The following is an 11717-nucleotide window of genomic DNA, read 5'->3' as shown; positions in this document are numbered from 1 at the left end:
TTTTTTTTTTTTTTTTTTTTTTTTTGTTTTTAATTTCTGGTACTGGAGATTGAACTCAGGACCTTGCACTTGCTGGGCAGGTGCAGCACCACTGAGCTACACCCCAGCCCATTTTCCCCCTAGTACCAGAAATTTAACTCAGGACCTTGCACATGCCAGGCAGGCATGGCATCATTGAGCTACATATGCAGTTCTGTGCTTCTCTCTTCTACAGGCCAACACACAAATGAGCAGCAGCCCTGTCACCTCTCCTACTCAGTCTCCAGCACCCTCTCCTGTCACCAGCCTCAGCAACGTCTGCACAGGACTCAGTCCCTTGCCGGTCCTCACACAGTTCCCCCGGCCTGGGGGGTCAGCACAGGGTATGGAGTTAAATTAGGGTCTGATGTTGTGGAATTTGCCCTTCACATCCTATTACTAGTGGGGAGGCCAGAGATCAGCAGCAGAAAGGAAAGCAGTGTGGCTGGTGTAGTTCTGGAACCTAGCTCTTTAACATCCAAGGACACCTATACCTCTCTAGTGCTGCCCTTACTTAATCTAGCTGGACCTGAAGTACACACCTGAAATCCTAACTACTCAGGAGACAGGCAGAAGGATCACACATTTGAGTCCAGCCTGAACAATTTAGCAAGACCCTGTTGCAAAATTGGGGGGAGGGGTATAGCTAAATGTGAGGGCCCTGGATTCAACCCTCAATACAAGGGGGAAAATTACCTACTCTAGCCTTCCTTTACATACTTATTATTTACCTACAAAAAGAACTGGGGAAGCTGGGCAGGCTGGTACATGCCTGTAATCCCAGGATTCAGGAGGGTAAGGCATGAGAATCGCCACAATTTCAAGGCCAGCCTGGGATACTCAGTGAGTTCAGGGGCAGCCTGGACTACGTAACAAGATCCTATCTGAAAAACCAAACCAAAACAAAACAAAAACCTGGGGAAAGATGCTTTAAGGACTTTATAATTAACTAGATTTAGACAAACATCAGTACTGAGCTGCGTGCTGGGTATGTGCAGCTGTGTCAGAACAGTATGGTTTTAAAGGAGGAAATACTGGACTTGGATTAAAAGGTTTGGATACCAGTTTCAATTCCACCATGAACTAGCTTTATGATATTAAGCAAGTTGCTTAAACTTGGAACTACACCTTAGTTTTCTAATCTGTAAAGTGCAGTTAATTATGCATAAGATAGGAAGAGTCTTATCTGCTTTCTGCCTTGGGTGTCACAAGCAGTACAAAATAAGATTACAGTATGGTTTAAAAACTTTAAAGTGTTCTTATGTTGTTGTAATATTTTATCAATAATAGGTAACACTCATGGTGCTAATATGTACCGGGCAATACTATAAATGTTTTGCATGTCTTTTATCCATCCAACCTTTCAGCCACACCAAAGAGGGGAGAACATCCCAACATCACATTTCTAGCAACAAAGCCAGTATGTTAACACAAGCAGTCTGGCTCCAAGTCTGTGCTCCTGTCTACCACACTGTGTTGCCTCACGTGAATCACATGAACCCTGGGTTTGGGGGTAGAGAGACTATGAGATAGAAGACATTCATAAGGCTCTATAGGTTTCTTTCCTGGTCTATAGGGTCTTTTTGTCTACAATGGGCAGAACCCTTCTTCAACAGTGAGGGAGTCTTATAGCCCTATCTGTGAGATATAGCTGCAAGCAAAAGGCTTTAGGAAGAGAGACAACTCTTAAATCAGTCACATGGTCATGCCTATCACAGAAAAGGTAGAAATAGTATGCTATCAAATCTTGGTAATATCTGAGAGACATCTGAAATAAAAACTGAAATCTAACCATACCATGAAGCTCAAGCTCCCAGAAAACCATCTGCTCTTACTCCCTAGGTGATGGGCGCTACTCCCTCTTGGGCCAGCCATTACAGTACAATCTGTCCATCTGCCCTCCCTTGCTCCACGGCCAGTCGACATACACAGTGCACCAGGTAGGAATGTCCACCATCAGCCTTAGGACCATCAAGCCCCGCCCCTCCCATCTGGATCTCTATCCCTGAGCCACCTACTTAAGCTGCCTAGATGGACAAGGTAAACAACACAGGATGGACAAACCAGGGGGAGCTTTATCCCACTCCTGTACTCATTACTACCACCCAATCCAGTAGCAAGACAGAAGGGCTCTTTGTTTCTCACTGGCCAGTCTGGCTGCCTGGTGGGGTGAAGTCCTCAGGTTGGGTGCTGCTCAGTCTCTCAGGCAGACACTGGGACACAAGGGATTCAGTGTTGTTTACTTGGAGTAAAAGTTGCCTTTCAAATGTTGAAGGGACAAAGCGGATTGAAACATGGAAACCGGGCCAAGAGACAAGCACTCAAGTCTGCCTCTACTGACTTGGGGACAGCAGATGTTGGTGAGTGGCAGAATACTGAATCCCCATGAGAAGATGCTCAGCCCTTCAGCCCTTCATTCCCAGCCCAGGATAGATGGGAAAGCCAATTTAGAGAAAGGAATGGTAATGGAGCCTTTTGTGCTCAAGAATAAGGGGAAGCTGGAAAGTTGAAGTGTCTTAGTCCCCTTTACCAAGCATCCCAGGTCCTAAAGCAGATTACACTAATAATTGGGAGTAGCACCATAAGAGGAGTTGTTAAGACTTATTAACCAACAGTCTTCTGGGATCACTCCTGACTCTAATTTAGGACATTTGCCTTTGGGAGTGCTAGACCTGTGTAGGAGATTATAGAAAATTTGGGCAGGGCCAGGGTTTAGCTCAGTGGTTCTGCCGCCTGCCTCATAAGCACAAGAACCTGAGTTCGATGCCCAGTTCCAAAAAAAAAGAAAAGAAAAAGAAATTTGGGGCAGTAACTGTCTTCCTGCAGGGCTTCCATGCTAGGCATACAAGATGTCTTGGAATTCCTCTATTTGTACCAATTTGCTGAACAAGGAAAGGAAGGGAAACAGACAAGGTGATAGAAGGAAGAATGTGTTTGGTCCACTCTCTTCTTAAGAAGGAAACAGTGGAACATCCTTTAGATTAATCCAGACTTTTTATTAAAGACCATTAAGAAAAGCTACATTTCCTTCATCACAGTGACCCCTTGTGAGAGAACTAAGGTGTTGGTCCAGATCATAAACCTGGGACATGATTCCCAGTCCCTTCTTGCCTATATCTCTGGAATGAGAGAAGAGAAAGGTTCATTTTTTTCCCTCATTGCCCTTATTGGAATTTAGTTGACAAGGAATCTGATTGATTGGTGGAAGGGAGGAAAGGGCTAAGCAGGAAAAGTGGAGCTTCTGAGAACACTCTATACACACTTGGTCAGCTGGATAGCTCACAACCTCTCTCCTTCCCTTCCAGTCCTGGGGCGGGTGCTGGAGGTGACAGATCTCCCTGAGGGCATCACTCGTACTGAGGCGGACAAACTCTTCACTCAGCTCGCCATGTCCGGTGCCAAGATCCAGTGGCTCAAAGATGCTCAGGGGCTGCCTGGAGGGGGTGGTGGGGACAACAGTGGGACTGCTGAGAATGGCCGCCACTCGGACCTTGCTGCCTTGTACACCATTGTGGCTGTGTTCCCCAGCCCCCTGGCTGCCCAAAATGCCTCCCTTCGCCTCAACAACTCTGTGAGTCGCTTCAAACTTCGAGTGGCCAAAAAGAACTATGACCTGAGGATCCTGGAGCGAGCCAGCTCCCAATAAACAGAAGAGGGGAAGGGACTGGCTGGGGGTGATGGTGAAGGGGGCTGAGGTGAGAAGTAAGGAGATGGACACAAACTAAAGCCTAAGATGTTAGGAATGAAGAACCAGACCCTTGCTGGCATTGGACTCCTTCCACACTCCCCTGCCATGGGTACCCCATTCCTCCCTGGTTGACCCCCCCTCTGCTTCCCTCTCCTTCCCATCCTCTTCTGTCATTTTTTATCTTTTCTTCCCCCCTGAAATTAATTTTTTTTAAATTTTTGGTCAAGATTGAATTGGGAGGGTCCCATGCTCCCCTCTTCTCCTATTTCCTCACCTCCCTAAGCTCCCTTTCCTTTTTTAGTCTTTATGAATATATTTATATGGACAGAATTAAGAAAAAAATTGATTTCCCCATTCTCTCACTTCCCCTGTCTGTCTCCTCAAACCCCACAGTTAAAACTTGGGACTCTCTCCACTCCCAGAACACTTGTATATTGTTTGTTTGAGGTTCGTGCCGCAGTAACAGACACAGTATTTAATTGCACATACAGATGTTTGCTGGGTATATTCACTGTAAATTTTATTTAATCTGGTTTTTTTTGTTTGTTTGTTTTGGGGGCTTTGTGGGGGGAGGTTGGTTTTGTTTTTAAATACAAAAAAAACTGTCAGTGGACATCAGTCACTGTTTCTCTGTTTTGGCCCTGATGTGGGTGGGGGTTTAGAGGCTCTGGGTAGGTACAGCTCCACAGTTGCTGGAGGGATTTGTCTTGGGTTAAGATGGCTTCCCCCAAAATGTATGCATATGTTTTCCTGACAGTATTCCTTCTGTCTCATCCTCTCCCTTGTACACAGTATGATTGATAGCTGGTTCTTGGTTCTGTGGGACCTTGGTTTGGGGCTCTCCCAACTCTGCAGCTCATTAAGCACATCATTTCTCATCTCTGAACCTCTGTGACCACATCAGAGGTTCCTTCCAACCAGTTAATTCTGGTATTTAGGACTCTTGTGGCTGAGCTGTGGACAGGTAAGTGAAGTCCAGAACTGGGTTGAGATGCTGGCCTAATTCCTGTCTGTCTAAGCTTCTGAAAATCCTTCAGGGATGGAGAACTTGGATCTTCTATCCTAAAGTCAGAGGACTGAGTTCCACTTGGCACTAACAGAAATGGATGTTTCTTACAATACAAGCTGCATCAGTTGAACTTGCAGTACCAAGATGCTGTAGAATCCAGGCATGCTCAGCCTATGTGGCTGAAGAAAAGTGAAGCACAGAAGTCACCTGCCTGCACAACAGAGATCCTCTTCTTTTTTGGTGACTCCTAAGGCATCCTTGTTGTCTACAGCTTGTCAAATCAGGGTTGTAACAGAGCTATAGACTTACACCCTTGTAGTAGCTCTTTTCAATCTCACCTACCCCTTAAAGAGAGGAACAACCGGTGGAGGCAAAGCATGTGACCCTGGAAACTCTTGGGTGTAGGTACTTAATCTCTAGCCAAGCTCTTCCAACAGCTAGTCTAACCTAACCTCCAGTGTGGCCCTTTATTTCTCACAAATAGAAGGGATAAAATAGCACTATATTGCTACCTCTGCATCGCTCTTCTCCAAGGTCTCCTTCAGCCGCATCACAACCCAAAGTGGAAAAAGCTGTATCCCCATGAGATGAGAGAGCTAACAAGCTCCTTGGCCTTTCAGTTTATATAAGGGGACATCAGAGATGGCAGATGGAATTGGAAAGTCTACACTACAGGAAATGTAAGGGTTGGCCATCCTACCTTCAAGGTTTGCAGTTCTCTTGATGGGCATAGTGGTGCATACTGGTAAACTCAGCATTCTGAGAGGCTGAGACAGGAGGATCACAAATTCAAACCCAGCTGGGCAATTTTTTTAGCCCAGCTAATTAGCTAATTGGCTCAATTCAGCAATTGAGAACCTGTCTCAACCACAACAACAACAACAAAAGGTAAGGGGATATGTAGCTCAGTGCAGTGTCTGGGATCGATCCCCAGTACCCCAAAAGGGAGGGGAGATTGGCAGTTCATATGAGGAAGGGGTCATTGTGTACTGAAGGAAGATAAAACCTTTCTTCCCCTATCAACTAAACCATCTACCTGATGGTTAAGCCCTCTTTGGGCACCTCCGATGTAAATCCTAGCCTATCTTTTCTAGTAGCTACTACAGTTCCCTTCATCTCGTGGATAAGATATTAGAGGAACTGGGGGTAGGGGATGCGTAAGGAACAAAGCAGTACTACAGATTCTTCATTTCCTTACAGGATAGCACATACCCTCTGTCTCCCCACAGATGGGAAAGCAATCTAATGTGGCTTATAGGGCCGAAAGAATTCAAATGACCTCTTAGCAGATTTCAGCCCTTTCCAGCCTAAAGAATTGAGACTAGATCAGTGCTTGAAGACAGATATATAAACATGGGGCTACTAAAAAACTGGCCATAGAAGGTAAATCTGGTCCCTAAAGTAGGCCTAGGGAAAATAGAATCGGGGGTGCTGGGGTTTTAGTTCAGTGGCACCACACCTGCCTTGCAAGTGCAAGGTCCTGAGTTTGATCCCTGGTACCAGGAAAAAAAAATGGGGAAGTGTTTGAACTGTGGGGAAATGGCATGGACAAATCTGTTTATAGCTCATCTTGATTTTGTCTTTAGATATCTAAACTCCCCTCAAATGAGTATATAGCATGAGCAGAAACTGACCCTGACAATCCAGTGTTCCTCAGGGATGAACAATCAGAATCAAAGAAGAGTAGCTCTGGGGGATGGGAGGAGTTAGGGTCCAGCCCTGCCCTAGACCTCCAGTGTCCAATTTCTCCATGTCAGCTGTGCTGCTCAGCTGTCTGCTTTCCTCCAGCCCTGTCATTTCAGCTCTAACACCAAGTTGAGAGGCTAGGAGGCCTACAAATACCATTTGGGTAGCTGGTGTGAGTACAAAGGGTACTGGGGGGGGCTTAGCCCCCAAGGAAGAAGATCAATCTTCCCCTAATATCATCAAGGCCTCAGGCCCTCCTTCCTCCTCCTACAGACTGTGGACTGATTTAGGGAATCCCAAACGTAAGTGGCTTCTTCATCCTCTTTCTGTTTCTAGGACTGCACCTAGCTCTCCTAATCTGTAGTCTCTTCAGCTTCATTTCTTTCCTTGTCTGTGAGTAGTTTGGGTTTTAGAAGTGAAATTGTTTTTCTACTCCTGGATAAGCTAGGATTGAAGGTGGGGGTAGGGTCCAGGGAACAGAATGGTAGGAGAAGGAAAGGCTCATATTACTCTGAAAATAGCTGAGGCCTGAGGCAGGATGGGACAGAACTAGGCACAGGCCCCTGAGGCCCAGGAAAGTGAAGAGCAAAGTCTCAGTCTATCCCCCCATTCATGTTCTCGAGAACACAGGTAAACCTCTAGAAGAGGGGATGTGAGAAAGTTTGCATCATGTCCTTATTGCCCATGAGTGCCTAGAGGAAAGTCCCTCACCTGGGCATCCTGGAGGTCACTGTTAGGGCTGTAAAGTCTGGTGCTGCCCCTGGGGGTGGGAGGATGGGTATCAGTTTGAAGAACTGGTTTGGAAGTTGATCAGTCTGTTGGGCTATTTTCTGGACCTCCATGAAATCCATGGAATGGTAGGACTGTTCAAAAGCCCTACCTACCAAAGGATCTCACTTTAATCAAATTTCTTCCAAAGTCTTACCTTCAAGGATCACCATACTGCAAGGGACAGTCTAAGGGAGGGAAGATTGGTAGTCAGGAATTATATTTCACAGTGGAGTCCAATCTCTTACAGGATGACAGAGGTGCTGGAGTCTCCTAAGCCCTCCTTACCAGCAGAGACTCCGCAAAGTGGGGTGAGTCTGGTCCTCTTGACAACAGGATGTGGGGTGAGGGGACCTTAAGGCTTCTGAAGAGAAGTGCTTGAATTGATCCCACTTGTATATGCCTCATTTATTGTTTTAATGTTAGCCAGCACCTGCAGCCCCTAGTCCCCTAAACCTGGAGCACATTGCTTACTCCAGCTAGAGAAATGTGTTAGCTTTAGCTCCACCTACTTTAAGAAGGGTGCCAATCCTAATCCTGGGTTTCCCTCCCTCAGCTAAAGCGACTAAAGCAGTTGTTCAGGAAGGGGTCTCCAGATACAAAAGAGATGGAGCTTCCTTCAGAGCCCCAGGCCAATGGTGAGGCAGTGGGGGCTGGGGGTGGACCCATCTACTATATCTATGAGGAAGAAGAAGAGGAGGAGGAGGAAGAGGAGCCACCCCCAGAACCTCCTAAGCTTGTCAATGACAAGCCCCACAAATTCAAAGATCATTTCTTCAAGAAGCCAAAGTTCTGTGATGTCTGTGCCCGGATGATCGTGCGTGAGTCATGAAGGGAAGTGGAGAGTGTGATGTTGAAGGCAACAGGGTAGGGGAGATGGGTTTAGGAGAGGAATATTTGTAGCAGACAAATGGACAAGATTCAGCTTATGAAAATACTATCCGCTATTGAGAATGGACAGTCCTGGAAAAGAGAAGCCCAGAGCTAGCGTATCCACAGTAGAAAAGGGCACATCAGAACCTTACTCAATTATTTTCCCTCTCCCAAGTCAATAACAAATTTGGGCTCCGCTGTAAGAACTGCAAAACCAACATCCATGAACACTGTCAGTCCTATGTGGAGATGCAGAGATGCTTCGGCAAGATCGTGAGTAGTTTGTGGGAGCAAAAAAATAGAAGAGAGGGTATGTGTTGCAAGCTACCCCCTTGCTTGTCCCTCAGGTGATCCTGTACGTTTCCTTTCTTTCTCATCCAATATCTTACTCCAAGAATGGTTAGCTTACGCATGATGTAGGGTGCTGGGCCCTTCCATATGATCTCTAATGCCTCTGCCTATCCCATCCAACAGCCACCTGGTTTTCATCGGGCCTATAGCTCTCCACTCTACAGCAACCAGCAGTACGCTTGTGTCAAAGATCCCTGTAAGTGCCCGATAACAGGACCTGAGGGAGTGGGCCTGCCTCAGAGATGGTTTCACAGCGCCTCTAGCTTTGGAAGTCAAATTGTGAAATAGAAACCTTCTGTTTTCCATACCTCTTCTTCAGTCTGATACTTTTGTAGCCATTTTGAAGACAGTCAATATTCCCTTGTTTTATTGCTGAGGGAAATAAGACTCATCTGGGGCTACATGTAGCTAATGGGAAGTAGAGCCAAAACTGAAACCTTAATAAGCTAGCTTCAAAATCTGTTTTTCACATGCAAAACCATTTTTAAGCAAGAACAAGGATTCTAGACTGTCTTCATCCTTGTAACAGACACTTGACAGACTCAAGGCCAGACCAAGCCTGTGGACATCTGGGCAAATTCCTAACTTGGCAATCGTTAAAAGTATATTCATTGGGGAAAAAAATTAAGGGCCAGGGATTTGGCTCAGTGGTTTTGGCGCCTGCCTCACAAGCACAGGGGCCCAAGTTCGACCCCCAGTACCAAGAAAAAAAAATTTTTTTAAGTATTTTCATTGGGCTAGGGATTTAGCTCAGTGGTGCCACTGCCTGCTTCATAATTTGTTCAAACCAACATTTATATAGAGAAGCTCAACTGTGAGGATCGTGAGTGAAAAAATTCTGATAGTAGCTCCCCAGCTTGCACATGCAACTCAACAAAACAAAAACCAGCGATTGAGGGATAATTCTCCTAAGAACAGTAATTCCAAGCCTGTCCCCAGACCTTAAGAAACTTGCCAGGTTGTCTTCCAACACCATGTAATGCTCTGCCTGGCAGTTCTGGTAAATATCACAATGGTGTTTTTAAAGCTCTCTATATAGATTGGTAATGATAATATAGGTATTATCCAGCACACTCTTCCTAATCCTTCCCCGAACTACACCCACATGCTTCTTAGTATCTACTCAATCCACCTCTCCCTACTTGAGGTCTCTTTCCTCCAAGCCTTTCTGTGTAATATAAGTGATGTGGTTTTTTTCTCTTCCCATTCCACTAGCTGCTGCAAATCGAAATGACCCTGTGTTTGAAACCCTGCGCACTGGAGTGATCATGGCAAACAAGGAACGGAAGAAGGGACAGGCAGATAAGAAAAATGTGAGCATTATGCATCCTCACTGAGGCCCTCCCAGGAATTCTATTAAGGGGGAGGTTATTTCTCCTTTGGAAAACTGACAGAGGCTATGGATCCCCCCAAATTAGCACATAACAAATTCTGCATGCAGTTTTAGAGAGTTCTTTGGACTAGTTGCAGCTCACTGTGGATCTCAGGTTAAGAACAACTTCCCATGGGCTGGGGATTTAGCTCAGTGGTTCCACTGCCTGCTTTGTAAGTGCAAGGTCCAGAGTTCAATCACCGGTACCAAAAGAACAACTTCCCTCATTGGCCATGGATTTAGCTCAGTGGCACTGTGCCTGCCTCACAAGTGCAGCGTCCTGAGTTTGATCCCTGGTACCAGGGGGTAAAAAAAAAAAAAAGGAAGAAAAAGAACAACTTCCCTCAAATTCCCTTCTGAAATTGTCAAGTTAGCCACCACTAGGCCTCAGGCCCTTGGCATTGCTGGGTGAGGGAGGCAAGAGTTGTGTTTTGGTTTTGGAGAAGAAAATTTGACACAGTAATGAAAAAATAGTAATGAGAGAATTCTAGAGCCATATCAGGGTCCTTGAAGATCATCTAGTCTGACATAATCATCTTACAGATGAGGAACTGAGACACAGTGCCACTGGCCAAGAGCAACCTCATTTCGTTTTACAATAGAGTTACTAGTTTGGTAATGCATAGATTTGGGTTCAGTTCAACAAGGAATTGGTATCTTTCTGGACAACTAGATGGGAGGACTAAGATGATGATTAAGTTAAATCATTTCCTAAAATTAAGTGACTGGCAGTGCCAGTCTGATTTCTGGCACCTTGTAACTGGATTTATGATGCCTTAAAACAGGATTTGGTTCATGGTCCTCACCTATAGCCTTCTTTCTTACTGATACAGAAAAAGATAAAATGGTATATTCAGAGCTAGGCATAGTAGCTCACACTTGTAATCCTAGTACTCTGGGAGACTGAGGCAGGAAGATCACAAGTTCAAACCTAGGCTGGGTAATTTAGCAAAACTCTGCCAAAGAAAGTAAAGAGAGGGAGAGGGAGGGAGGGAGGGAGGGAGAGAGAAAAAGAGGGAGGGTGAGAATGCGGGGAGGGAGAGAGAGAGAGAGAAGGCTGGGGGTGTAGCTAACTGCCAAGGTCTGATCTGGGTTTTAAAAACACCATTGTGATATTTACCAGAACTCCTAGGCAGAGCATTATACGTTTTCTAGGGGTTGGGGACAGGCTTGGAATCACAAGTCTAAGAATTATCCCTAAACTACTGGTTTTTGTTTTGCTGAGTTGCAAGTGCAAGCTGGGGAGCTACCACCTCTGGGTTCAATATACTGTATATGTTTGTTAAATTTGTGGAAAGCTAAGAAGAAAAACTTTTACACTGATTATTCTAAAATCTTAACAAACTAGAAAAAAGAGCCAAAACTAATAATTTGAAATTTCAGACAGGCGTGGTGGCATATGCCTGTAATCCCAGCACTCGGGAGGCTGAGGCAGGAGGGTCCCTGTGAGTTCGAGACCAGCCTGAGCTACATAGTGAGTTCCAGCTCAGTCTCAACTATACAGTGAGAGCCTGTCTCAAAAAACCAAAAAATAAAATAAAATAAAAATAAAAAAACAGCAGGTGTGGGGCCACACATTTATAATCTCAGCTACTTTGGAAGCTGAAGTAGGAGGCTACACCCACACTGGACAACCAACCAAGACCCCTATCTGAAAATAAAATTCAACTAGGCATTGTGGTACATGCCTGTAATCCCAGTACTCAGGAGGCTGAGGCAGGAAGATTGCCGCCAAATCAAGGACCAGCCTGGACTACATAGTGAGTTCAAGCCCAGCTTGGACTACACAGCAAGACCTTGTCTCATAAAAACTAAAACAAAACAAAGCAAACACAACAAAGCCAGGGATTTAGCTCAGTGGTTCTGCTATCTGCCCTGCAAGTGCAAGGTCCTGAGTTTGATCCTGGTACCAAAAAAACCCCAAAACACACAACAAAAAAGTCTTATAGCCT

General features: G+C 45.4%; 2 protein-coding genes across 15 annotated transcripts in view; both read left to right on the top strand.

Moving 5' to 3' along the window:
- Nucleotides 1–4220, top strand: part of R3hdm2 (R3H domain containing 2) — a 122251-nt gene extending 118031 nt beyond the window's left edge. For 5 of the 12 annotated variants that reach the window (XM_033763720.1, XM_033763725.1, XM_010644620.3 and 2 more), the window contains 4 exons: nucleotides 215–362; nucleotides 1861–1958; nucleotides 2294–2378; nucleotides 3324–4220. In XM_033763720.1, coding sequence (XP_033619611.1) covers nucleotides 215–362; nucleotides 1861–1958; nucleotides 2294–2378; nucleotides 3324–3664 — 672 coding nt within the window. In that variant the 3' untranslated portion in view covers nucleotides 3665–4220. The remainder of the gene's footprint in view (nucleotides 1–214; nucleotides 363–1860; nucleotides 1959–2293; nucleotides 2379–3323) is intronic. The other 7 variants (XM_033763719.1, XM_033763722.1, XM_033763721.1 and 4 more) reach the window with 4 other exon arrangements.
- Nucleotides 4221–4379: 159 nt separating this feature from the next.
- The window catches only part of Stac3 (SH3 and cysteine rich domain 3), a 10201-nt gene continuing 2863 nt past the window's right edge, over nucleotides 4380–11717 (top strand). For 2 of the 3 annotated variants that reach the window (XM_033763728.1, XM_033763730.1), the window contains exons 1-6: nucleotides 4681–6703; nucleotides 7420–7480; nucleotides 7726–7990; nucleotides 8218–8315; nucleotides 8517–8589; nucleotides 9609–9706. In XM_033763728.1, the coding sequence (XP_033619619.1) occupies nucleotides 7421–7480; nucleotides 7726–7990; nucleotides 8218–8315; nucleotides 8517–8589; nucleotides 9609–9706 (594 nt within the window). In that variant the 5' untranslated portion in view covers nucleotides 4681–6703; nucleotide 7420. The other variant, XM_033763729.1, reaches the window with a different exon arrangement.

Source organism: Fukomys damarensis, unplaced genomic scaffold (assembly GCF_012274545.1).
Source record: "Fukomys damarensis isolate Sample0158 unplaced genomic scaffold, DMR_v1.0_HiC HiC_scaffold_15, whole genome shotgun sequence".
Taxonomy (NCBI): Eukaryota; Metazoa; Chordata; class Mammalia; order Rodentia; family Bathyergidae; genus Fukomys; species Fukomys damarensis.
This window is presented reverse-complemented; position numbering and strand designations above follow the sequence as displayed.